Source organism: Dendropsophus ebraccatus, chromosome 1 (genome assembly GCF_027789765.1).
Source record: "Dendropsophus ebraccatus isolate aDenEbr1 chromosome 1, aDenEbr1.pat, whole genome shotgun sequence".
In the NCBI taxonomy this organism is placed as follows: domain Eukaryota; kingdom Metazoa; phylum Chordata; class Amphibia; order Anura; family Hylidae; genus Dendropsophus; species Dendropsophus ebraccatus.
Window position 1 is genome coordinate 106,107,780 of NC_091454.1, and position 25,891 is coordinate 106,133,670.

At 38.6% G+C, this 25,891-nt stretch overlaps 2 protein-coding genes across 6 annotated transcripts in view; one reads left to right on the forward strand and one right to left on the reverse strand.

Moving 5' to 3' along the window:
• CFTR (CF transmembrane conductance regulator) overlaps positions 1-10,721 on the forward strand; it is a 140,335-nt gene extending 129,614 nt beyond the window's left edge. For both annotated transcript variants that reach the window (XM_069976449.1, XM_069976459.1), the window contains exons 24-27: positions 5,072-5,161; positions 6,179-6,351; positions 6,440-6,545; positions 9,346-10,721. In XM_069976449.1, the coding sequence (XP_069832550.1) occupies positions 5,072-5,161; positions 6,179-6,351; positions 6,440-6,545; positions 9,346-9,552 (576 nt within the window). In that variant the 3' untranslated portion in view covers positions 9,553-10,721. The remainder of the gene's footprint in view (positions 1-5,071; positions 5,162-6,178; positions 6,352-6,439; positions 6,546-9,345) is intronic.
• A 5,752-nt stretch (positions 10,722-16,473) lies between these two features.
• The window catches only part of CTTNBP2 (cortactin binding protein 2), a 108,794-nt gene continuing 99,376 nt past the window's right edge, over positions 16,474-25,891 (reverse strand). For 3 of the 4 annotated variants that reach the window (XM_069976410.1, XM_069976418.1, XM_069976429.1), the window contains 4 exons: positions 24,997-25,054; positions 21,286-21,418; positions 19,888-19,986; positions 16,474-18,215 (listed from right to left, as the gene is read on the reverse strand). In XM_069976410.1, the coding sequence (XP_069832511.1) occupies positions 18,048-18,215; positions 19,888-19,986; positions 21,286-21,418; positions 24,997-25,054 (458 nt within the window). In that variant the 3' untranslated portion in view covers positions 16,474-18,047. Of the gene's footprint in view, positions 18,216-19,887; positions 19,987-20,546; positions 20,696-21,285; positions 21,419-24,996; positions 25,055-25,891 lie in introns of those variants that run through there. The other variant, XM_069976437.1, reaches the window with a different exon arrangement.

Sequence of the window (25,891 nt, forward strand, 5' to 3'; positions counted from 1 at the left end):
ATTACCCCATCACTGCAGTTTATATATGTTGTTCTGGCGTGGCGGTACTATTTTTTTTTTTAAATGCCAAACCTTTAGGAAATCTTGGTGAGGGGTGATGCACATATTGTATACTCCAAGTGCTGCCAACCCACACTGATCTTTGTATAGTAGATTTTTTTTTAGTAATGGTATGGTGGAATTAGTCACTATGAGGTAGTAATGGTAGTGGTCAAGTTATGGCAATAATATTTGTTTCTAATATAATGATATTATTGGTACTATTGGGCTTGATATACTGGATTTGGTCTGAAACAGTATGGCTGTATGGTAAAATGTATGATGATATTTTTATTAGTCTTTTATTAGACTTTATTAGACTTGTTTCTATGACCTTTCAACTATAACAGCTGCAGCAGCAGCTGTAAACACTACAACTCCCAGCATTTACTGAGCGTTAACAGCCCTTGCTGGGATTTGCTGGGATTTGAAGTTTCCCAACAAATGAACAGACAGTCTTGTAATAACCACTGACACTGTAGAAAGATTTATTGGTGGACCTTCAGGGCTAACGGTTGTGACCCACAGAGTGCAGCCACCCGGACACTAAGTTCACCTTTTTATGTTATTGCCATTTATTAAAGGGTTGCCCTCTAAACTACAATTACAACTCCCAGCATACCCTGAGAGCTTCATAGGTGTAGGGCATTCTGAGAGATGTCATTTGACTAAAAGCTTGTTATTGGTAGGGAAGTTGTGGACACAGTTGAACCCAGAATAGAACTGGGTCAGCTTGCCATTTTTCAGTTTCACTTACACTTAGGACACCAGTACACCACTGGAAGACCCTTCAGATTTCCAATGCCCCTTCCAGTCAATCTAAACATTGTATCAAGGTGAGTGTTATGGCCTAATTGGCTGCAATCTGCAGCCTGTGTCTATTTAATCCCTGTTTAGCCCTGGCTCCCTGTTGAAGACTTTGCTTTGCTACCCAAGCATAGTGGTCCCAGCTTTGCCATTCCAATTCCTGTGCTGGTTGCCCTGCCCCCGACTCCTGCCTGTAACTCCAGCCCGTGGTTTCTAGCTGTGAGCCCTGCTTAAGATTTCTGCTGCGTTCCTGGCTGCTGTCCTGTCTACGTGTCCTCAGCTGCACCTCGTCTGCCACTGTTGGCAAGCCAAGCCAAGGGTAGCAACCTGAGGGTTGCCTGCCACAGCAAGTCCATCCCGCCTTAAAATGGGCTGGGGTGAAGACCAATGGCCCCTTAGACTCCGTTCCCTGGTACAGCTTACGCCATCGCTAGCGGCGGTTCAGTGGATCCAGGACTCCAGTCGTTACAGTAGGTCATGTTACTCAAAAGAATAAATAGTAAGAACCAACTAGGAAAAAAGACTGGAAAGACTGGGTAGTGAGTCACTACCTAGCGAGAAATATATTAAGTATTTTGCTAATCATTCTTAGGAGGAGATTTTAGGCTTTTGCTTACTTACTTTCTTAGCATGTTCTGCACCAGATCACCTGCAGAGACAGTGAAAAAGTAGCTGCTGGTGTTGAGAGATAGCATTGTCCTGGTATTAAGGAGAGGGGAACAATGACATTTTGAGAGGAAGGAGCGTTCTCTCTGCATCTCTGCATGGGGACGTACATGTGAAGTGAGAAGTACACACTAATAGCTCACACAAAATGGCACTGTTTTGTATGAAGCGAAAAAAGAAATAAAACAAAATACAAAAGTGCTGTGTATGTTAATTGTATTTTTTCAAATGTACAGCATACTTTATCTATGTGCAGAATTTGCACATAAAATCCACTACTAAATCTGCCTGGTGTGAATATGGCTTAAGAATACTCCTCCTTTATATTAAGTATGTTATGTTTCCGCAAGACTTAACTCTGAGGTTGTATTAATGGGAGGATTATATGTGTTCTTAGCAACACTTCTTATTGTTTGTTTTAAATCCAGTTTTATGTGTTGTAATAAAATATGAAATGCTTGTTTTCATATTAGTGATTCATATTTGCAAACACAGAAGTTACATAAAAGCAAGTGTCGTGTATAAAACATTAAAAAGCCTTTCTAATGCCCCTATGAATTTGTTTCCCCATATTGTAGATATTTCACTATTGCTAGATGTTTCCCCCCAGATTTCTGGCATAGTTCAGAGCTACGGCACCAACATACTTTGTGCCAAATGTTTGTGTAGCTTATGGGTTTTTCATTAACCGCAATTGTTTTGGGTCCCAAAAATATACTGTATATTCCCATGGTTAAGAGTCTGCAGTGGATGTGGCATGCAGGGATTGAAAGAACGTTAAGGAGAGAATCCCTGTACCATATACCACCTGCTTGAGAACTACAAATTTGCAGCAAGCCTATATCTTGCAGGCTTTGTTTAGATTTGCCTTTAATTTCAACCATTATAATATGATGTGTGAATGCAATATAAAATGTTCAATATACTATTCCACAATTGGAACAGTAAACCTAGCAATGAATGCTAAAAATTAACAGGAGGTAATCATGTCCACATTGTTTGCCAGTCGGTAGCATTTCTGCATGTTCTTCAAAGAAAGGGTTACTTCTCTGCTAATGTGCTTCATTTTAGATTCGTGTATGGCTGAGAGGTAGGGTATAGCTAAGGGGCATGCCCTAATAATACTAATGTCTTCCTGAAGGAATCTCCAAAGAGAAGGGGCTCCTGGGATACTTAAATAATTATTTGCATATTTCTCAGTTTTATGTGCAATTTAAGGTCAAATGTTATCATAGATAATGAGATGAAAGAAGCAATTGCTCGGATTATTTATTTAAATTGTGGGAAATTAACCAGAATTTCCACTGATAAAAACTGGTATATTATGTATTATATGATGTATAAGTATTGTGTATTTATACTAATTACTTATACTGACTTAGACCAGTAAAAAAAAAATATTTTTATTTAGATCCCTATGAGACTGTAAGTTTAACCCGTAGTCATGCAGCGACATGTGACTGCTCTACAGTGTAATATGCTTGTGTGAAGATGTCCATACGGACACTAGGAAATTTATTAACTTCTGGCTGATTATTCATATCTATGCAGTTGGAATATTATTTTTCTTGCAAACATTTCTCCTGATGTCATCCTATTCCTAGTAGTGGAATGTAGTAGTGAGAAAGTATTGCCTTCTGCATCATGCTTGCAGTAAAGAATTGTTTTTACTGTACAATATTTTAAGCTAAGTTTCCTTAAAGGACAACTCCGGACAAAACTATTTTTTAATATGTTATTACTTACGGAAAGGTAGACAAATTTCTAATGTACATTAATTATGGGAAATGCACATATAGGGCTATTTCCCTTAATTTAGTAGATCAGGGAGACTTCAGATTCTCTAAAAAGAGATGATGTCACGGGGTGTAATTACAATGGAGTGTCAAGTAGGGACGCACTATATATAGAAGTCAATGAGTACCATTGACTTCTATACATAGTGCGCCCCTGCTGGACACTCCATTGTAATTACAATGGATGTATATGTAAATGTAATACAGTATACAGTGTTTTTGATTGAATACATTTATGGAATACTTTGGGGAGCAAGTGTCCTTGCTCCCCAAAGTATTCCATAAATGTAATCAATCAGTACATAACAGTAACCCGCTGAACCGCCGTCGCTACCGAACGCCCGCCGCTGCCGAACGCCCGCCGCTGCCGAACGCCCGCCGCTCTGGACTAGACTCAACTACTACTTTCATGGTGATGGGAGAGTAGTAGCTGGGTTATATCGCCGCCGCTGCTGCTGGGCGCAGGGGGAGCCACTCATCACTGTGCAGCTATCATCCCCCTTTGCTCCCCCCTCCTCCTCCAAAACTTTACACTATGTGATGGCTGACTCCCCGCCCGGGATGATAGCTGCACAGTGATGAGTGGCTCACCCTGCGCCCATCAGCAGCAGCATCAGCGGCGTCGGCGATATAACCCAGCTACTACTCTCCCATAACCATGAGAGTAGTAGTTGAGTCTAGTCCAGAGCGGCGGGCGTTCGGCAGTGGCGGGCGTTTGGTAGCGGTGGGCGGGCATTTGGTAGCGGCGGGCGTTCGGTAGCGGCAGGCGGGCGGCGGGTTACTGTTATGTACTGACTGATTACATTTATGGAATACTTTGGGGAGCAAGGACACTTGCTCCCCAAAGTATTCCATAAATGTATTCAATCAAAAACACTGTATACTGTATTACATTTACATACACATCCATTGTACTTACAGTAGAGTGTCCAGCAGGGGCGCATTATATATAGAAGTCAATGGTACTCATTGACTTCTATATATAGTGCGCCCCTGCTGACGATCCATTGTAATTACACCCCCGGTTCGTGACATCATCTTTTTTTAGAGAATCTGAAGTCTCCCATATCTACTAAATTAAGGGAAATAGCCCTATATGTGCATTTCCTATAATTAATGTACATTAGAAATTTGTCTAACTTTTCCGTAAGTAATAACATATTAAAAAATTGTTTTGGCTGGACTTCTCCTTTAATTCTTTGCAATAGCCCTAAAACTTGACCAGTGAGGCCAACTAAATGGCTGCAAGGCACGTCATGGTTTTCATAGAGCAGGGAATATATGCATATATCTAGTTGCATTCCTTTAATCCAACCTTATTTTAACCTTATGGGTTTATAGTCACTGCTCAAGTTTTACCCCAAAGTATCTTGTACAGATGGGAATTACAATATTAAGCCAGGCTATATCTGTACTATATACCACCTGTGTTATAAAGGTAAGCCTTTACTTCATAGAAAATGGAACATAAAGGAGTCCCCCTTTGTTTTCAACAAGATCCTGTTAATACAAATTACTCTCTACTAAGAGAATTACGCAAGTTAATAAGTAATGGACGCCATTTCCACTGAAGCGCTTAACAATTCTGTTAATTGAAACAAAGGAGGAAACCCAATTCTATGTATTATAAAATGTCTTGGCTCACTGTCTACATTAAACAAGGAAATGAAGTGTCCTGTTCTACCAGCACCAATAATTCTGACCAGATACTGAAATGCAAATGATTATTGATTAGTGACTATGTATTCTTATCTCCTATACAGAAAGTTTTCATATTTTCTGGGACATTCCGGAAAAATCTTGACCCTTACGGAAAACACAGTGATGAAGAAATCTGGAAAGTAACCGAAGAGGTAATACAACTAGGCTTATGTACGTGACAGGGATTACAAAATGACTGGTCCTGACAATGGGCTGTATTGTGAACATCCCTACAAAATGACATACAAATAACAAAGGCTGTTTGCTGCATGTGTGCTTCCATTTCCTATGGATGTCAAAGGACTCATCTAAGGATAATCAAATGTTTCTTTGTTAAACACAGATCAGGTCTGGATTTTTCATACAGTGTTGCCTCCTTGTGGCTAGACATAGAAATTACAAGTGGGACAGCATATACACAAGGATACAATTTTCTGTTATGTTAATTTTAATATGCAAAAAAAGGGAAACTTTTCTGAATGCTTAAAGTCTTCAGGGCGGTCCCTGGGCAGTGCCTGCTCTGTCTGCCTTCATTGCTTTCTCTCTACCCAAACAGGGGGAGATCCATCAATCAAGACTAGTGGGACAGGGAGAAGCTGCCGGCCTGCCCCAGTGACCTGTTGTTCCGGCAGCATGAAAGTGATGACAAATTCCTTTTAAATTGCCAAACTGTTTATCCACATTTGTATTTAAAAGAGGAACAGCAGGATAAATAATTCTAATAAAAACACTTCGCAATGATTAATTTAGGAGAAATAATGATATTTATACGTAGACCTGTCATAAACCAACTCAAGTTCTCTTTTACAAAAACATGTTATACATAGAAATATCTAGCTCTGTACTGATGGATACAGTATATTAGTACAGTACTGTATTTTGTGGTGTGCACAGTAAGTTTGCCGAGGCAGTGGCTGAAAGGGATTGAGAAGTGACAACTAGTTTTCTAAACTAAAACATTTTTCAAGCTGTTGTCAAGAGATGCCATACAATGCAATACGCATCAGGCATATTTAGTGACCCTCAGGTGAAATTAAGAAATCATAATAAAGAAAAATTAGTGTTTTATCCTCTCATAATATGTTAAAGTAACTCGTTATTACAGCTTTTTTTTTTCTTTCTATAAAAGTAAAAATCCTGCCAATCATAATGTGTGTTCTGTTGTGCAGGTTGGCCTGAAGTCAATCATTGAGCAGTTTCCGGGTCAGCTGGACTTTGTGCTCCTGGATGGTGGATGTGTTCTAAGTCATGGACACAAGCAGTTGGTGTGTTTGGCCCGATCAGTTCTTAGTAAGGCTAAGATTCTACTGCTGGATGAGCCTAGCGCTCATCTAGATCCAATGTAAGTTATAAATAACACCAGTATGATTGCATCTGAAGCAACATGCCTCTTTTATTTGATCAATAAATTTGGCTTGATTTTATTACAGAACATTTCAGATTATTCGGAAGACTCTGAAGCATGCGTTTGCAAATTGTACAGTCATCTTGTCCGAACACAGAATAGAAGCAATGCTTGAATGTCAGTTCTTCCTGGTAGGTTCCAAATCTTTTATTAACCCAGAACTAACACATTGTTTACTAGCAGTTACATCTGTCACATGAGGATGTAAGGCCAGTCTGGTGACATCATTTATCTTATAAACATATGTATATTTTAGCTGTATTATAACACTGATCCTGGCATATGACCCCACTACTGATGTAACGCCAGGGTCGCCAGCAGAAGCCCCATATGATACAATGACACTCGTGTCGCCTACCTTTACAAAGAGTTTAACCTTTTGACATTGCATATAATCATATTCCAAATCCAGCAAGTAGTCAACTTCTAGTTGTATTATATTCTAGTATTGCCAGATGAAAGGAAATCTAGGTCTGAATGTAGCTCCACTGTGGATCAATAGAACACACAATAGTGCATTGCCATTTGTCAGGAAATCCCTTCCTCCTTTAATTATAAGGTAAAATCATTAGAAAACACTCCATATCCAGACACGCCATTGGTTAAAGCTATATATATAGATATCATAGGCAGCAATATATAGATATCATAGGTACACACAATAGCTGCTGCTTCATCTGAATGGGACAGGTCCTCTCTGTTGTTTCCTATGATCCATGAAACTTGCTGTGCAGCATATCTCTTGTAACCGTTAAACTAGCTCAGGCAACATGGCAGCCCCCATAATAATGTACATAAAATGTAAATAAAAAAATTACAATTAGAAAATAGAAACAGATTAGAAAAAAGGACACGTCACAGTAATATAAAATCTAGGTGATACATTACCCTTAAGTGCCATGAAAGACACCAATTGGGGAATACGGTGTAATAAATGAAGAATGCCTCTGCAGAATTATTGAATAGAAAGAATACCACTTTAAAACCATGCCCCATTCCCTGCCACAAACGTATGTTTCCTGCATCACAAAAATTCAAGTGACTTAATAAATAGGGTTTCTTGTTTTGTAATCCGTTGCTGCACAAGAAACCTCCTTTTATGTCGAATTCCAGGTGGCAATAATAGTTAAGTGTTGGGGGACAAAACAAAATTTTTTTATTGGCCCCCCTCTAGGCGCTGGCGTGTATACACATCGCAGGGGATTGGTGTCCCGCGTCGCTGTTCAAATCCGGCGAGCGCTCACATCAGCTGCTGCTGTGACTCCTCTTCTATCTTCTGTGATTGAACACTGGAAGTCACTTGCTTCCATAGAGAATGCATTGAAGCGCGTGACTTCCAGCGTTCAATCACAGGAGACCGAAGAGGATTCACAGAAGTAGCTGACGTGACGCACGCCGGATTTGAATGGTGATGCGGGACCAAAATAGAGCCACGATGCAGGACACCCCGGTGAGTATAAACACGAGCGCCTAGCAGGGGGGCCAATAAAATTTTTGGGTGAACTGCTTCTTTAACCCAGACCTAGGCAATGAGGATTAATGTCCTAGGTTTTATCATTGCTCTTTAAACACTGTAATGCACTGAATAAATAACCAGAAATATTTACTGGAATATAGTTCAGAAATCTCAGTGTGAGTTCCTTGTAGTCCTGTGCACTTCATACACCAAACTTTAGATCATATCAGTGTTGCTCAAGCTTTTGTTAGCTGATAAAATGAACCATTGTTCTGCGATCCCAAAGGTCAGTGTGCCATTGCTCTTTAAACCTTAGGAACGGTGTGCAATTGTTCTAGCACCCTATCTTGTGTAGATAATTTCACAGTGTGCTCAGTTAAGGGAAAATAACAAATAACTCACTTACTGCATACAAAACCATTTATTAAAAAGTAGGAATTTTTCTTTGATATGCATCATGAAAGCGGAATACAATATTTACTTTCTTTACAAGTAACAGTAACATTTTCTAGAAGTCTACTGCGGCATGTAATTCATCATTTTACATTTATACAGAGGCAAAACAGAAAAAAACACAACCAACCTGAACACTCTCTAATGAGACTGCCAATTCAGATATCACATTATGGATTTGTTATATACATACAGCCTTCCACACAAGGAGGAACACATGAAGCCAAAACCAATAGCCATGCAATGTTGCTACGGTTATTCAGGTCATGCCTAATTAAAACCACATCATCCCCAAGATTTTCCATATTCCTGATTTCCCATATGGACATAAATTACATCAAGGCACTACTGCAGCTCTGAAAATGTCTTTAATCATAGACTTCCCCTTTAGCCTGTATACATTTGTCTTAAAGGGGTTATTTGACAAATATGAAAAAAAAAGCAAAACAAGCAGTATATTACTTGTGTGCCAATAGCTGTGTTTGAAATAGCGTCTCTCTGGTCCTCTGTTGCGCCGATATGCCCCTTCATTACTTCACGATTCACGGTTTCCTCTCCTCACTTTAGACTGCCGGGTACATGCCTTCCCCTGCTTAATTTGTTGTTTTGTCCCTATGACCTGCAAACTAGATGAGTCCTTGCAGTGTTTTCTTCCTCTTGTTGGATAAATGTTTTTCCCACTTAAAAAAATAAAAAAATAAAAATTTGATGCCCTGTCCACAAGGCCTATTGACATGTCAAAAATTCTATAGGGGTTTTGTGAACATGGTTTCTGCCCTAAGTAGATTTATTACTATAAAGATAAAGTAAAGCAGATGTTAATTGAGCTTCTGAATACTATAAAGAGCTGGAATCTGTTTGGTTGCTATAAGCCACTGCTCAGCTTTACTTGTGCACTTATTTTTAATAAATTTTATTGTCCCCAAAAATCAACAACATGAGAAGAGACCAGTAATAAAATATTTTCTAATGTACCACATTTAAATGTTTGTTTCAAATGTACCCAAATGCTTTCCTTTCAGGTGATAGAGGAAAACACAGTACGGCAATATGATTCTATACAGAAACTCATGAACGAGAAGAGTTTCTTCAAACAGGCCATGAGTCACTCGGATCGCTTGAAACTATTTCCCATGCACCGTAAGAACTCAAGTAAGAGAAAGTCCAGACCCAAAATCACTGCTTTACAGGAAGAAACCGAAGAAGAAGTACAAGAGACACGATTGTGATAAAGAATAATGAAAAAAAAAAAAAAACAACATTTCTATTCATAGAAAAAAGAAGGTGGCAATAAGAATAGCAAATATAAAAGACTCAATAACATTCTTTAACTCATAGCTGGGTATGTGCAGAAATTTCCCTATGGGCTCCATAGGACTTTGGAGTCTGATGTCAAGAAGCAACTAAGGGAATTCAATGACCTGTGGCAAACCTAAGAAAAATGTGATCTAGTGATATAGTCATATTTACTCCAGACTGTTATGCATTCCAAAATAACTACACACAGCATTACAATATCTTTACACAGGTCAGATATTAGGACAATACACAAAACTATCACAATACCAGATACTGAACACCATATACAATATCTGTCGTACAGAACCACCGTAAAATATTAGCAGTGCCACCTACTGTATATTGACTTGACATAGCAAGCAACATCTCTGTGATTATCTAGTATGATATGTCATTTTTCATAGTTTTCTTTTATTACTTTATTCTTTTTTTTGTTTCCTGCATTACAGATGAAAAGCACAGGACTAATTCTATTAGAATATATTTTTTTAAATGTTTAACTGATCATTGTATACAGTCAAGCTGTTCAGCAGGGAAGAGTGTATGGAGGGTTAAAGGGGTTATCCAGCGCTACAAAAACATGGCCACTTTCTTTCAGAGACAACATGAATCTCGTATCCATTTCAGGTGCAGTTTGCAATTAAGCTCCATTCACTTCAATGAAACTGAGCAGCAAAACCCCGCCCAAGCTGGAGACAAGAGTGGTGCTGTCTCTGAAAGAAAGTGGCCATGCTTTTGTAGCGCTGGATAACCCCTTTAAATTCACTGCATTATTGTTGCAACAAATGACATTGTGTTCTTTACACTTTTTACTGCCATGTTTTCTAGCATTGTAGATATTTTAATATTTTTTTAAAGTAGCATTTTTAGTCCTATATTTTAAGAGAATCTATATATTTATAAAAATGCCAGCAGCAGCTGTATAATGCTAGAATCTAAAATACCATTTCATTAGCATCATATCAACCCTAGATTCTTAATGTTATTTAGTACATTTTGTTAAAGTATTTATTTTATTCCCTTATGCAAATTGGAGAATCAAAAGGCCTTATAGCATCAAAGATATATATATATATATATATATATATATATATATATATATATATATATATATATATATATATATAATATGTTGATGTAGAACCCAAGAGTAGTATATTATATACCACATAATATATTAATATATAATAATATTTTATATGGAACACATAATAATCAGAGGCACCAACTGGGAAAGGTAAGGTATGTGAACACCTAACAGTAACATTGCAGTTTTAGTGCAGGCATTATTAGAGACCATTACTTCTTTCCATGTCTCTGTTAAGCTATGTTCACACAACGTCAAAAATAGAGAAAAGGCGGCCGATTTTGATATTTTAAAAGACGTCTGTTTTTGCCACGATTTAACTGACTGCAATGGCAATGCATTAAAGTCAATGGGAAGACGGACGTCCAATGCACACAATTTATTGAATAACGGACATTTTTACAGCGGACGTCATAATAATGAACATGATTATTATTTTTGGACGTCTTTTGCAAACAGCTGACATTTTTTATTAGTTGTTTACATGCAGTTTTTCTTTTACCACCATTCTTACTATTAAATGCAATGGCCTTTTTTAATTAAGCCGCACCCAAAAAGCAATAAGTAACTCAAACTAGAATAATGTACAAACACCAGAGGCAAGACAGCTAAATAACATCCGTTATTTTAGCCTCAAAATGATGGATGTCATTTTAAACAGAGCTGAAAAAACGTTGTGTGAACATAGCCTTATGGATGCTTTTTGAGGGAACTTTTCATTGGAACAAAAAAATTATCACATTTTACAAAGATTATGTTGCACATTTTTCTATAATATTTAGTAAAGTTTTCACATATACCTGGTAAAATCTTGATAGCCAGTTTGCAGCCATTGGAGTCCCATCTATATGCAGCTGCGTGAGGCTGTTGCTGACCTTACCGCTAGTAATTTAGTTAAAACCCTTTAGTATTTACACAGCTCAGTGTGTCATGCTTCCAATGCTTAAAGGGGAACTCCGGATAAGAAAAACTTGTTTTCTATTTAAAGTACATTAAAAGTTATACAGATATACAATATATTACTGTATCTGTACAGTTCTGCCACACTGGTAGCTGATAGAAATCCAGGAAGTGAAAAAAAATTGCCCCTGTGCCAATTCACATTGTCTCCTGCTCCTTCTGCTATCCCCCCTTAGGAGACAAATCTTCCATGCATCTGTCTTACATTGTGTGTGTTTGCTGAGGACAGGCTGATGATGCAGACAGGGGGCAGGGCGTGATGTCCCGGGAGGCTTGGCTGGATCCCCCAATCTCCTGAGTTATTCACCATCTCTGACCGGCCACAAGCAGGTGCAGCACTAATTTTACTGATTTTGATGGGTGGGGGACTGTGATGATCAGCTGAGGGAAAGCATTGCATTCTGGGAACTGCTCAACCAGAAAGGACAGAAACACAATACAGAACAACACCCCCCCCCCCTCAAACAAATGGATTTTTGGTAGTTTCAAAACTGGGATAGACAGGTAAGTAATGCTTTATGCTTCTGCAGAAGTTTAATTTTTTATCCTCTACCTGGAGTTCCCCTTTAAGTTAGCTTCATGTACTTGCAGCAGCAGCATTAGGTAGTGTAAGAAATAAAATAATGTAAGCGTCTTTCCCTAACTAGAAATTATTAGATATTTGGGTCTGCAGACAGAGAAGAAACTTTACAGAAAATAACATCTTGTTATCACAGCAGCATTGGCTCTGATACAAGCAATGTGTAAGACTGTACTAGTGTGTGTGTGGGGGGGGAACATTGTATAATGTAAGATAGGCTTAAAGAAACAATGACTAGGCTGCAGCTCCATTGCGCATCGGATCATTGATACATGTGATAACCACATTTCATTGTAGTGGATATTTAATTTAATGCTTTTCTCACTTGCAAAGTTACTTTTCTATAATCTAATAATAAAATAGCTTCCTATATCAGTGACTTAGGAAGCATTACTATGGTCCTCGGTTGCTTTCTGTGCCACAGCAGATCATACATGATATATAGAGAGAAGTAGCATTATGGTACAAGACAACTGCATAAAGCCGTCCATACAAATGTATGCTGGCTGGGTGTTAGTCATAAGTTTAAATCATTTAACAAACTGTGCATCAATAGTACAAGCAAGTATAGGAAACCTTGTAACATATCTTCCTTCAATTATCAGCCACTTCTCTCCCCCAATGATCATTTCTTCCTCTTTCACTGCTAAAATCTGTGAAATCTGTGTTAAGAAAGGAGGAGAATTATCAGCTCACTGAGAAACAGATTATGGTGCCAATAGAAGGCTACAGACATGGAAGAGGGAGAAGGAGGAGGATGTGCAGTGACAGATGAGCTCAAGGAAAACTGTCAGGTAAAGATGCCATATACAGGTTATATAATGGTTAGGGATAGTGCTATTTCTCATGTATCCTGGGGTGATAAAAAATAATGTAGAAATGTGGCAGAGGGCTGGGAGTTTTGTAAGATAACAAAAATGTTGTTTGTGTATTCAGGCTTGGGCTATAACTTGGTATATCGAGTTTTACAAAATATATATATAACTAATATCAGATTTGCTATAAGTGTTAGTTTAGTACAAGTGTGTAATGCTCAGGTAATAACTACTATAGTCATAGTTTAAAAAGGAGTAAGCAGTATCAATAAGACCTACATGTAGTATGACAGAGGATCTGGTGGGATGTGGCATTTTTTTTATATTATAAAAGATTCTCGCCCAGCAATAGATACATTTTAATAGTTTTGTATGTTAATAAATCCATGATTCCTTTTTCACATTGCCTATTTATTTTTAAAGGGAAATTGCACTTTATAAATTTCAAATATGCAAAAGTACACACAATAAATATATATATAATTTTATATACTTAATTTTTTGCAGGTTGCAACACATTTTCTCTACAATTTAGTATTTATTTCCATATTTTTTTTATGTTTCTTAATATATTTAAATGAATCAATAGTGCACTTTGTCAAATAATATATTTCTGTAAAGTATAGTTTAAAATTTTTTGTTTTTGTTGTGTCTTCTTTTCCATTTATCTTAGAATTTAATATAAGTGCTTTTCATTATAAATAGTAGAAATGTTAAATGATAGTATTACAATTGTAACTAAAGCCAAATTATTCTTTAATTTGTCAATTATGAAAATGTACAAGATATTCAGTCAAAACACTGCCTTCTAAGATTCCTATTCTTACATGTATATTTGATATTTATGGACATTTCAAAACATTGTGCGAATAAAAAGGCATTTACTTTCTGTACTTTTGTCATGGTGATTGTTTAATTCTCTCTGAAGCGAAGATAGAATATTAGTAATTGTGAGGTTGGAAACAAATGGAAACAATGATAGGAGATATAAATGTATTTGTGTGCCCCAATTGTATCAAAAAGGGATGCAGCCCTTTATAAATTCTGAAGGTAATGAATGTTAGTGTTTTAACCAAGCTAACAGATACAGTATAGCCATTCAAATGTTGTCCAGACCTAAGAGCATTTGCGCCAGCATTAGGGACTTTTGAAAAAAAATTCACTATTAATGTGAACAATTTTGTGACAATTTTAGACCAATCCACAAGCGTGCAGCAATGATCATCCCCCGAATGTTCACTTTAATGAAAAAACATCAAACATTTGGGCATGATATATAAGACACAGCCAAAAACAACTAAGGTTTAGTTTTAACTTTCTAAACTAAAATTTAAATATCAAATGTTTCTTTGATTTTTGAGGAGGGGGAACACAGTATTCCCAAAGTGTTGTGAGAGCTATTTTTCATATCTTTTCTTCTCAGATAACACAGTAACACACTATAGGTTGTAAGGCTGAAAAGACAGATATCTATTCAGTTGATCCTATTACTAGGGATGAGCGAACCGGCCGAGGTTCGGGTTCGTATGAACCTGAACTATCGGCCTTTGATTCCCGCTGTCTGCCAGCTCCATGGAGAGGGTGGATACAAACTTGAGGACTGCCTGGAAAACTGGGATACAGCCATAGCCATAGGCTGTATCCCAGTTTTCTGGGCGGTTCTCAGGCTGTAATATATAATCTATAATCTAAGGTGGTGGTCTCCACCACCTTTCTCCAGCATCGACCACTGAAACGTTGCACTGTAACCTGCTTTTTTGTTTTGCTGCACCGTTTATGTCACCTGATATGGAATAAACCAGTTGTTCTTTGCACAAACTTTGGTTGTGCTGTGGGAAATCCTTTTATCTCTATTGTTTGGTCCGTGGTCAAGACCATTCCTGCTGGCACCCACTACTATTTTTGCGGTTGTGCTGCCAAGATATCCTTTGAATAAATAGATAGATAGATAGGAACTTCATCCCCCAATTTTACAATGTCCCTACTGTGCATCTTCTTACTACTTCTGTCTCCCCTGCAGGTGGGGGAGGAGCATAACAAGTGACAAGCCTGACACGTATTGGCTGATGCTCAGCCACGCAGTGTCGGGGATGTGGTCAACTAACTTGAACTAGGGCTTATTTTTGGATTAGGACTTACTGTATATTTTAAGCCAACTCTAAAAAGCCTGCAAAATTAAGCTAAGTCTTATTTTGGGGTAGGTGTTATTTTCAGAGCAAAACGGTAGTACTATTTTTCTTTCAGTTTACACACAGGCTTGTAAAAGAGCAAAAAGGAAGTATATGAAGCACAAATTAAAAATAAGCAACACAATGATTTTCCTTCAGTAAACAAGCTGGGGTATTGCAGAATACAGTAATCATCATTATTAGCACACAACACTTGCAAACCCTGTCACAGTCTTTCCATTAATTTATTAGAGGTCACACAAGGATTAGCTGAACTTGATTTTCTGGACAGGCATTAAAATAAAGGCCAGGTTCCAGACGTGCACGTTGCTGCAGTGCACAAAGAATGTTTTGTGTTCAAAGCTTAGAAGCCAAACATAAGCACAGAATGAACCGAAACAGTGCCTGACGTTTGTAATATGTCACACTAGTAGTGTAGGCCCAATAATAAAGGTGAAAAGCTCTTGTGTAAGGGAAAACATTTAAGAAATAAAAAATGTAAGCTTATATACTAGAAATGTTTTAGACAAAGAAGACACGTATACTGCTCCTGAAGGATTTATGGGAGGATTAACCAAGACTGGCATCTCTTAAATCCTGCATGTCTGTGTGCTGGCAGGGGATTTTTATGTAGAGGCACGTCAGTGAAATTTAACCAACAATTTACCCCAGTGTAAATTGCTATAAATGTGGCGCACACAGAAGCCACACCCCCTCCATGTGTTACTGCACCCACTGCCCCGCCCCCTCTCCACCTCTGACAAGAGTGTTGGATGCTGCAAATATTCACTGTTTTTGCATAACACTGATGATGGTGCAAAAACTGCAAATTTTTGCTAGCTGCGCTGTCAGTGCAGCTACATAAATACCCCGCCGCCTTGTAATCTGCTAGATCGGTGCTCGCTTACAGAGCCTATTACATGGCTCGACTATTGTGCAGCAAGGGTGAAGTCCGTGCAGCTTTTGTCTTTAGTGTAAATAATACATATTATACATACCTGTCTATGCTCCCCACAGTTCTCCAAGCTTTTGCCAGGTCCCACAGCTGCCGCAGGAACAGGCCAGTCTCTGAAGTGACACGCCACTCAGCCAATCACTCAGCCAATCAAGTGGCCAGTCACTTCAGAGACTGACTCTGAAGTTCCAACAAGAGGCAGTGGGACCTGTCAGAAGCTTGGAGAACACGGGGAGCATGTATAAAGCTTTTTTTTTTTTTTTTTTTTAATTTATGGTAAGCAGCCATCAGTTGTACATCACTATTACACGTAGGCGGCTGCTGATGTTTTTTTACAACAATCAGCCAAATCGTTTCTTTATTACACGTAGCGATAATCTGCTGAATAAGCCTTAATGGGCAGATTATTCCTCCTTGTAATAAGGCCTTAACACACAAATTACCGTAGTGCATGATATGGACGATATCCAGAGAATTCATATTTGCTTCTCACTGTCTCCATAATCCTGAATCTGAAATGGTTGGACCAATAATATGCTGGGCACACATATCTTTTCTTTGTACAGTGATCTCTGTTGTAACTACACATAGCGGGAAACAGGTCTGCAGACAGGTGGAGGCCTTCTTTCTCTATAACCATACAGGAGAATTTATCTTACAATGACACTTAGATCCAATTTAGGGGAAATACCCTCCACCTAGGTTAAGAAGCAGCTTTTTCCCATCTGACAGAATAATCCACAATTAAAGTCTTGCTCCAGCCATGATGGAATTTTTTTTTTTACAAACCCATTGATGAATATAACAATGGCTGAATTCCATATGGTTGTTGAATGATACAGACTAAAAGCCTTCAACAGGGCCAGGCAATCCCGTGAATAGGAACAAAGGTATAGGAGTAAATTCCAGTTAATATAAGCTGTCTGTATAACTTTCAACTCGCTTTATGTAAAAAAAAAAGCATACATTTTTATTAACATGGTTAATCAGCCCATTGTGCAAATAAAAATACAGTATGTTGGTCATTTCACTTGTTCGTGTGGATGCTTCTTACTGTTAAAATAATGCTGAATAAAACCATTATAGGATAAATGCATCAATTTATGGCCAGTGTGTAATTCAATACAGGGCAATAAAAAAGGAAGACATTTTTGGACCACAATTGCAGCTAGGCAAGAAAAAGAAAGTTTATTGCAATAAGAACTCTTTTTTTCTACAGAAGTAATGAAGCAACAATGTAAACAAAGCAAGCAAAAACAGCAATATATGTTTTGTACAAGATGCAAAGTGTGATCTTTAGGCTGAGTAAAATAAACAGTCGACATTTTGTCTATGGCTTGTGTAAATGTGCATTGATCAAATCAGTGGGTCTAGTTATTGCCACGCTGCATTTGTGAGTACAGAAAGTAAATATTAAAAATAGATAAAGATGTGAATGTGAACCAGAACTGTGCATAATCCTTCATTGGATTACTGCAATACTTCTTTCATACACTTTTTACATTTGGCAAAACAATCCTTTTGTTCATTTCTTCATAAATAATATTAACAACAATAATAATGAGTTTGTAAAACAGCCAAGCTTCCCAACACTTGAATATGCCACTGAAACAACTCACATCAACATGTTATAAACATATATACATATAAAGAATCTGTGGCCCCATTTACAGTCTATAATACAGAGAAAAGTTTATAATTTACATTAATCCTATTACTTTATAACAAGAAATAGCTATCCTGTTACAGCTAGGCATGCCTAAAATACATTACACAAGGCAATATATTTCAGGTTGCTTCTATACATGAAGGATTAAATACACTACAGGTATAAACTTCTGTTAGCTGGCTTCAGAATTCCTATTTCGTGTCTTTAAAAATGGCTATTTGCCTTGTATTACTGCTGCTTCTTCTGTTACTTCTTGGTATAGGAAGCAATGATTTCACTTTTGTGCTGCCAGGGTCTAGTTTCGGCTTCTGGTCACTGTACTCTGACATATGACTATTACGTAGAGGACAAGTCCCATTCTGTGGAAAGAAAGTCATTTGGCAAGTTAACAGTTCAGTTATTATGTAAGAAAATGTCTACTCTTGTGACTGATGGCTGTGGCTGTTGAGGGTAATCCCACTTACAGGAGACTGTCCCACTATGGACATTTTTCACCCAATTATAAAAGCAGGTGATAAATACCCACCATTCATTGGGTCACTCACCAATTGTAGGGAACCAATTAATTGGCAGGCAGCCCAAGGCTGTACTAGTAGGGTGCATATTAAACACGTACACATACCTGTACCTTACTTAGGCTCCACTCCCTTTACTACCTATATACTTTGACATTTTTCTTTTACACGTATGTAAATATCCCTCTGTCAGCTGTAACTGTTCTTGCAATTTTTCACCCCCTCTGTGAATTGATTGGTTTATTGGTCATAGTCATACATAATTCAGAAATATAGGACAAGGACTGTGTGAGTGCATATTTATATGTCAGACAAGAAACAAAGAGAACAAACACCCTGCATTAATTGGTGAAAAAATATTTGCCATTCTCTGGGACCACTCTATCATGTGGAAGGCACTGTCAACTGATTTGGGTATGAATTCTTCCTTGCAGATTATGTACACAAATACATGCCATATGTCTTCCCTGGGTTGCAAGGGATTTTTTGGTAAGACATTGTCACACATAACTAGAACTGTCCAACATTAGTTGAAAGAGTCTTTGCCCCTAAGGGCCAGTTCACACTGAGTAAACACGGCCGGAATCCCGTCGTGCTCAGTGTGCTACTGTAAGTGAATGAGAGGGTGCGCGCTCGTCCGGCAAGAGGCGGCAGCAGACGAGCGCGCGCCCTCTCATTCACTTACAGCAGCACAGTTACGCCGTGTTTAGTCAGTGTGAACTGGCCCTACTTCACCAAATAGATAAATTGTACCCGGAGCATATATTGTACACAGGGCTGTGTATCAAAACATCAGACTGGGTTCAAAGACTGTAGCCTTTGTGGGAGATTAATCAAAGGGTGTAAAATTTAGACTGGTGCAAACTGCCCACAGCAACCAATCACTGCTGAGCTTCCAGCTCTGGTGAAAGGAAAGAGGAGCTGTGATTTGTTGCTGTGGCCAGTTTGCACCAGTCTAAATTTTACACTCTTTGATAAATCTCCCCCCTTGTCTTCCCTAAAGTTTTCTTTTTTTCCCCATAAATTATACAACTTATATGGCTAAATGGCCTGTTCGGTGTATCTCACGGTCTGGGACTGGCGTGTAAATCCCCCCCCCCCCCCAATCAGCTGTGAAGTTTTGGGGGCGTATTCCCGCTTACATGCAGGTGATTGGAACATTCCTCCCTTCAATACATTTATTCCTGGCCCACTACAACGTCATCATAAATTACATAATCATGTTACATTTATCTTAATCCTTTACATCAGATTTTTAACATTTTAAAATAGTTTTAGTTTTTATCACACATTTTTTTTCAGCATAGCTAGGATACAAAAGTGCAAATACAGGCAGCAATTGTTTTGTCAATTTGTATATTTTAAAATTTGTATACAGATGAAAAATGAGGAGGCATATTTTTTACTTCTTTAAAATCTAGCCTGCATTAGTGGTTTGGATAAAGAAAACTATATCAAAACTATGAAGTGTAAACAGTGTAAACACACCCTTAGAAGCAAGTGGAGTGTTACTTACATTATGTGGCTTTTGGTAGGACTGTTTGTTAACTCTCGCTGAACTCTGGTCATTTGACGGACTTTTAAAAATTACCAGACAGTTATCCAGGTCTGCAATCTGTAGAGATAAAAGTGGATGACATTACAAGATTATGTACAAATTGCTCTACCGTGTGGCTTGCTGCCCCATAGAGTAAATAAAAGTATTTGGTTCAATTTACTTCTCGTGGCTGGACTAGACTTTTCGTGGATATACGAAGCTGGCGTGTACGGCTGTGTACATATTACAGTACTCCTGCGCTGATCCAAGTGGTACGGGGTTCCCATTTTGGTCCTGTAACTGGCTGGTTACTTCATTAGACCACTGACCTGCCTCAACCAGAAGCTAAAATGGGGCAGGTAGTGGTTTCCTTTTTATTACCGTGGCCCGCTTTTTTTTTTCTAGGGTTATAAAAACCTTTAAGGTTTAACCTTAAATTTAAACTAGACATCATGATCTGCTTTTTTCCCCCCAGAAACTGCACCATACTTGTCCATAAGCTGTGTCTGCTATCTTAAAGGAGAAGTCCGGCGAAAGTTTTTATTAAAGTCTTGCATTGCCGCCCAAAAGTTATACAGATGACCAATATACACTTATTAGGGGAAATGCACATAAAGTGCTTTTTTCCCTGTACTTACAGTATTACTGCATCAAGGCTTCACTTCCTGGATAAAATGGTGATGTTACGACCCGACTCCCAGAGCTGTGCGGGCTGTGGCTGCTGGAGAGGATGATGGCAGGGGGACACTGAGGGACACAGGGCACTGGAGGGACACCGAGCATCCCTCTGCCATCATAATAATAATAATATTTATTTGTATAGCACCAACAGATTCCACAGCGCCTTTTTTTTATATACATACAGTTAAGAGGTTACATAATACACAGTTAAATAATTCAATAAATAAAAATAAAATAAAAATACAAAGTGTATACGACACCTCCTCTTTGGAGCTTACAGGCTAAAACTGGGGTTGACACCAAGTACAAGTGCTTTATTTTTCCATGGTCCAGCCATTGTACATAGTCGGAAAGAACAGGATGAGCCAGTCACACACCGATGTCTGACTGCAGGTTAAACGTATAAAGTGCATGGAGTAAAATGTATAAAGTGCATCCATCATGCTCTCCAGCAGCCACAGCCCGCACAGCTCTGGGAGTTGGGATGTGACATCACCATGTTATCCAGGAAGCCTTGATGCAGTAGTAAGTTCAGGGAAAAAAGCACTTTATCAGCATTTCCCGTAATAAGTGTATATTGGTGATTTGTATAACTATTGGGAGCAATATAATACTTAAATAAAAATTTTCCGTTTAAAAAACCCTTTACCTCAACCCCATTAATTTTCTCCCAAATAAGTGTTTTCTTTATGTTACCTTGGTAATGTCTGGTTCTGACTTGCTGGAACACATCGATCGCAATTCTTTTACAAGGTCAGCCTCATCGTCAGAACAGGATGACAGTCTCTGCTCCAAGTGGAGAGATCTAGTGTGATCACCACCCAGAGATCTGTGGAAATCAGAGTAAATATATTTTCTACAAACTTTAAAACACATATCAATGTTTAAAAATGTATACTTGCATTCTTTTCTCTTGACTGTCCACATACAGATGTAGTCAGGCTTAAAGAGGACCTGTCATCCCCGATGCCGGGGTGACAGGCTGCCGACCCCCGCTAGAGCCCCTCATACTTACTTGATCGCTAGTCCAAATGGTGAGTCCGACGCTCTATTCATTCTCTATGAGTGTCGGACTGACCTCATCGGCGCGCGTGCCGGGCTTCCCGCGGGGATATCTCCGTCCTGGGACCGGACGAAGAAGTGGGACCCGGCGCGATCAAGAAAGTATGAGGGGCTCTAGCGGGGGGTCGGGAGCCTGTCACCGCTTTAACATGAGTTGTAGCCAGGGTTAACTTGATCCCTGACGCAACAATTCTGTCAGGGAGCTATGTTAAAGGAAAAGTCTGGTGAAAATTTTTATTTAATTGTATTGCCCCCCCCCAAAAGTTATATAAATCCCCAATATACACTCATTACGGGAAATGCACATAAAGTGCTTTTTTCCCTGCACTTACTACTGCATCAAGGCTTCACTTCCTGGATAAAATGGTGATGTCACGACCCAACTTCCAGAGCTGTGCGGCTGTGGCTGCTGGAGAGGATGATGGCAGAGGGATGCTCAGTGTCCCTCCAGTGCCCCGTGTCCCTCAGTGTCCTACTGCCATCATCCTCTCCAGCAGCCACAGCCGCACAGCTCTGGGAGTCGGGTTGTGACATCACCATGTTATCCAGGAAGTGAAGAATTGATGCAGTAGTAAGTGCAGGGGAAAAAGCACTTTATAAGCATTTCCCGTAATAAGTGTATATTGATAACTTTTGGGGGGCAATACAATACTTTAATAAAAATTTTTACCGGACTTCTACTTTTAGTCAACTAGAAAGTCAAATTAAATGCATTATTGTGGTCAAGTTAGCCCTGGCTACAACTCATGTTAAGCCTGGCTACATCTGTATATGAATGCAATGATGCAAAATGCTACATTCAAGAATTCTGGTTTTCATTTTAAAGGAGTACTCTGGAGAAAACATTGTTTTTACATTAACTGTCGGAGAGTTAATACATCCTCAAGAGAGATATACAGGCTTTGTAACTTACTTCTATAAAAAAAAAATCTCATGCCTTCAAGTACTTATCAGCTGATGTATGTCCAGCAAGAAGTGGTGTGCTCTCTGCTGCCACCTCTTGCTGTGACAGGAACTGTCCAGAGCAGAAGCAAATCCTCATAGAAAAGCTCTCCTGCTCTGGACAGTTCCTGTTATTGACAGAGGTGGCAGCAGACTGCACCTTGTCAGACTGGAAAGAATACACCATTTCCTGCAAGACATACAGCAGATGAGGAGTACTGGAAGACTGGAGATTTTTAAATAGAAGTAAAAAGAGTAGTCCTTTAAGTCCAATAATGACTGTTAGTGTTTAGCTTGATGCTCAACCAAGCAACTTGTGGTGCTTGGGTAAAGGTTCAATAACTCCCATAGAAAAGTATTTAATTTTTTGGTTCTAATTATTGTTCCTTGAAGGGATGCTTAATCAAAATACAAAAATTATAATAAAGACACTATACTGTACAATATATCTTTTTGTTAGGTGGCCACAGTCTGCTGTGCTTTCCTATGCAGTGGAAAAGGATACAGCAAGCTGCCCATTACTATCACAGAGCGGCGCAGACCCTGCACAGTCAGCTGTTATTGCTGTCACTAGACCATACCTTGCATCAATGGCCCTGTGCCGCATCACTTGACTACAATAGGGGACCAGGAACTGCAGGGCTATCTAAGCCCTGGCGTTCTTGACACAAATGCTGGTGGCAGCTTGCAGCAGATGGGCATGTGCTGTCCCTTGCTACTGCCACAACAGAAATTAAAGTGGTACTGGGGAGAAAATAAATTGTTTTCACATCAACTAGTGTCAGAAAGTTAGACCAATTTGTAATTTTATTTAAATGAAGAACTCAAGTTTTCTCGTACTTATCAGCTGCTGTATGTCCTGTAGAAATAGATATATTCTTTCGAGTCTGACACAGTGCTCTCTGCTGCCACCATTGTCTGTGTCAGGAACAGGAAGCAGGAGAGATTTTCTATGGGGATTTTCTACTGCTTAGGCCAGTTCCTGTCACAGACAGAGGTGGCAGCAGAGAGCACAGTGCATACCTTCTTCCAGGTATGTAATGGAAGAGATTAAGTTTAAGAACATTAAAAAATATTTTTTAGAAATGTGTTTATACCAGTAGGAAAAGGTTTTGTTCAATTTGCACAATTTTTAACACTTCTGTCTCCACCTGCCAGAAAAGTGATAAGATGCAAATTTGCATCTGCTCACCCTCAACCTGGAAGAAGATAGCCAAACGCACCAAGAAGGTCGGCATTGTGGGTAAATATATATTATGGTGCTTCCCTAAGGAAGATGGTCAAGAAAATTTAAATTAGCCAACTACGCATGCCCCTTCTGTGACAAGACCAAGATGACGAGGCTGTGGGAATCTGCCACTGTGATTCTTGCATGAAAATTGTAGCATGAGGAGCCTGGACCAACAACCCCACCACCACACAGTCAAGTGTGCCATTAGAACATTGAAGAGGGGAAGATCAGTGTATCAATCTTTTCTGTGGACTCTCCGCTTCATCTGTATGGACTATTCTTTAATAAAGAAACATCTTGGAAAACGGAAAATAAAAAATATCTCCTCAAATATTTAAAGTAAAAAAGTGCTAATAAAAGAGGTTCAGCTGACATTAAAACATTACAAATAATTCATTATTGTTATTTTTACAGCAAACTATCATGTGCAGAGACAGACATGATCTGTACAGATAGTGGTACTAAGAACACACATGTTAGCACATGTTCTGTATAGATGGTGGGACTAAGAACCACCAGTCAGACACTATTTGTCTGCAAAGTTCCCTGAGGAAGATAACGAAACGTACGTAGGGACGGCTCTCTTTGGTGTTCTGGCAGTATGGGTGAGTGCAATAGAATCAGAAGAGAATAATAGCTGATTGTATACCTCTTGCAATTGTATGTAAGCATATGGGAGACTAGGAGATTATTAAGTCCCTAGATACATATATACCCCTGTGTGACATATTGAGGCAGAGGACTAGAATCAAAAGAGATTATCATAGCTGCACCTTCCATGATGAGGTATATCTGCTGACACCAGCTTTTTATGGTATTGCATTTTTTTATTGTGGTCATTTTTAAACTTTTTTCTTATGAAAAATATTTTGTATTTGGTACCAATGTATACATAATAAAAATTATATATATATTTTTTTTAAAAAAACTAAAACCCAGTGTTTGTTTCTATAAATTTTAGTGTGGGTTGTTTTTCTGATAAGGGGACATCTGGTGGTGCAGGGTGGTACTGCAGCCTGAGTTGTGAGATTACCCCGTTCCCCATATCTCAAACCTTGTGTGTAACTATTTGTCTGCAACACATTCCATTTATCTTAACACAATTAACAGTTTTTAAACAGAGTTCTATGCTATGTAGAGAAAAACAATAGCAACAATAAAACTTGTCATACTTATTGTTCCGTGAAGAGGAGATGCTTCCATTCTCCATCTCATTCCTTGGTGAATCCCCTGCATTGAAACAGCAAATCTTTCTAAGTACATTAAAGGACATCATATCTGATTTATTGTATATGTGGTTATTTATACATTTCATTACGATAGCACAGTTCAGGATGTATCCTATTATGTATAAATTTATGATATACCCTAGCAGAAGCCTAGAGCCAGAGACTAAGCACATTGGGTGACTGGTGATCTGTTGTCTATTCTTAAGCAGTAGCACTGTTTAGTTTAACTTTTGGAGAACTTTGCATGCTGCACTAAGCACTTTGCTACAGTTTTAATATTGTATATGTTATTTTTAACTTTCCTTTAATATATTGGTACTTTGCTTTGTATTTGTGACTATTTTTTAGGTACATAACCTCATCGTGCCAGCATTTTGTTTGCATCCTATTTTATCCATGTTTCATGAATTGTTCAATAAACTATCTTGCCTTTTTTATTTTTGTGTCTAGCACTTATGTTTTCTGTAGCTTGCATATTTCTGGGAGGTGATTATGGACCCTGATTATTTTTTTGCTAAAGCTGGTCTGGCTTTGGTTTATATAAATATATCAGCAGTCAATAAACAGACCTCTCCCACAACATTACTATAAGAACAAAGGGACTAGTGGTAATTCTCTGCTAGAGGAAATTGCCACTTCTTCTGAACTCACTTAAAAGTTCAAAAGGGGCCAGGATGCATTTGAAGAGTGTAATACTACTAAAAGTTATTAGTTAATAAATTCTAAAGAAGAGTTGTTGATCCATTGATTTACCCTGATTTTCAGATTTGGAGTTAGATAGGATTTCCCCCCCGAAAAATACCTCATTGTAATGCATCAACACTGCATGATATCAGGC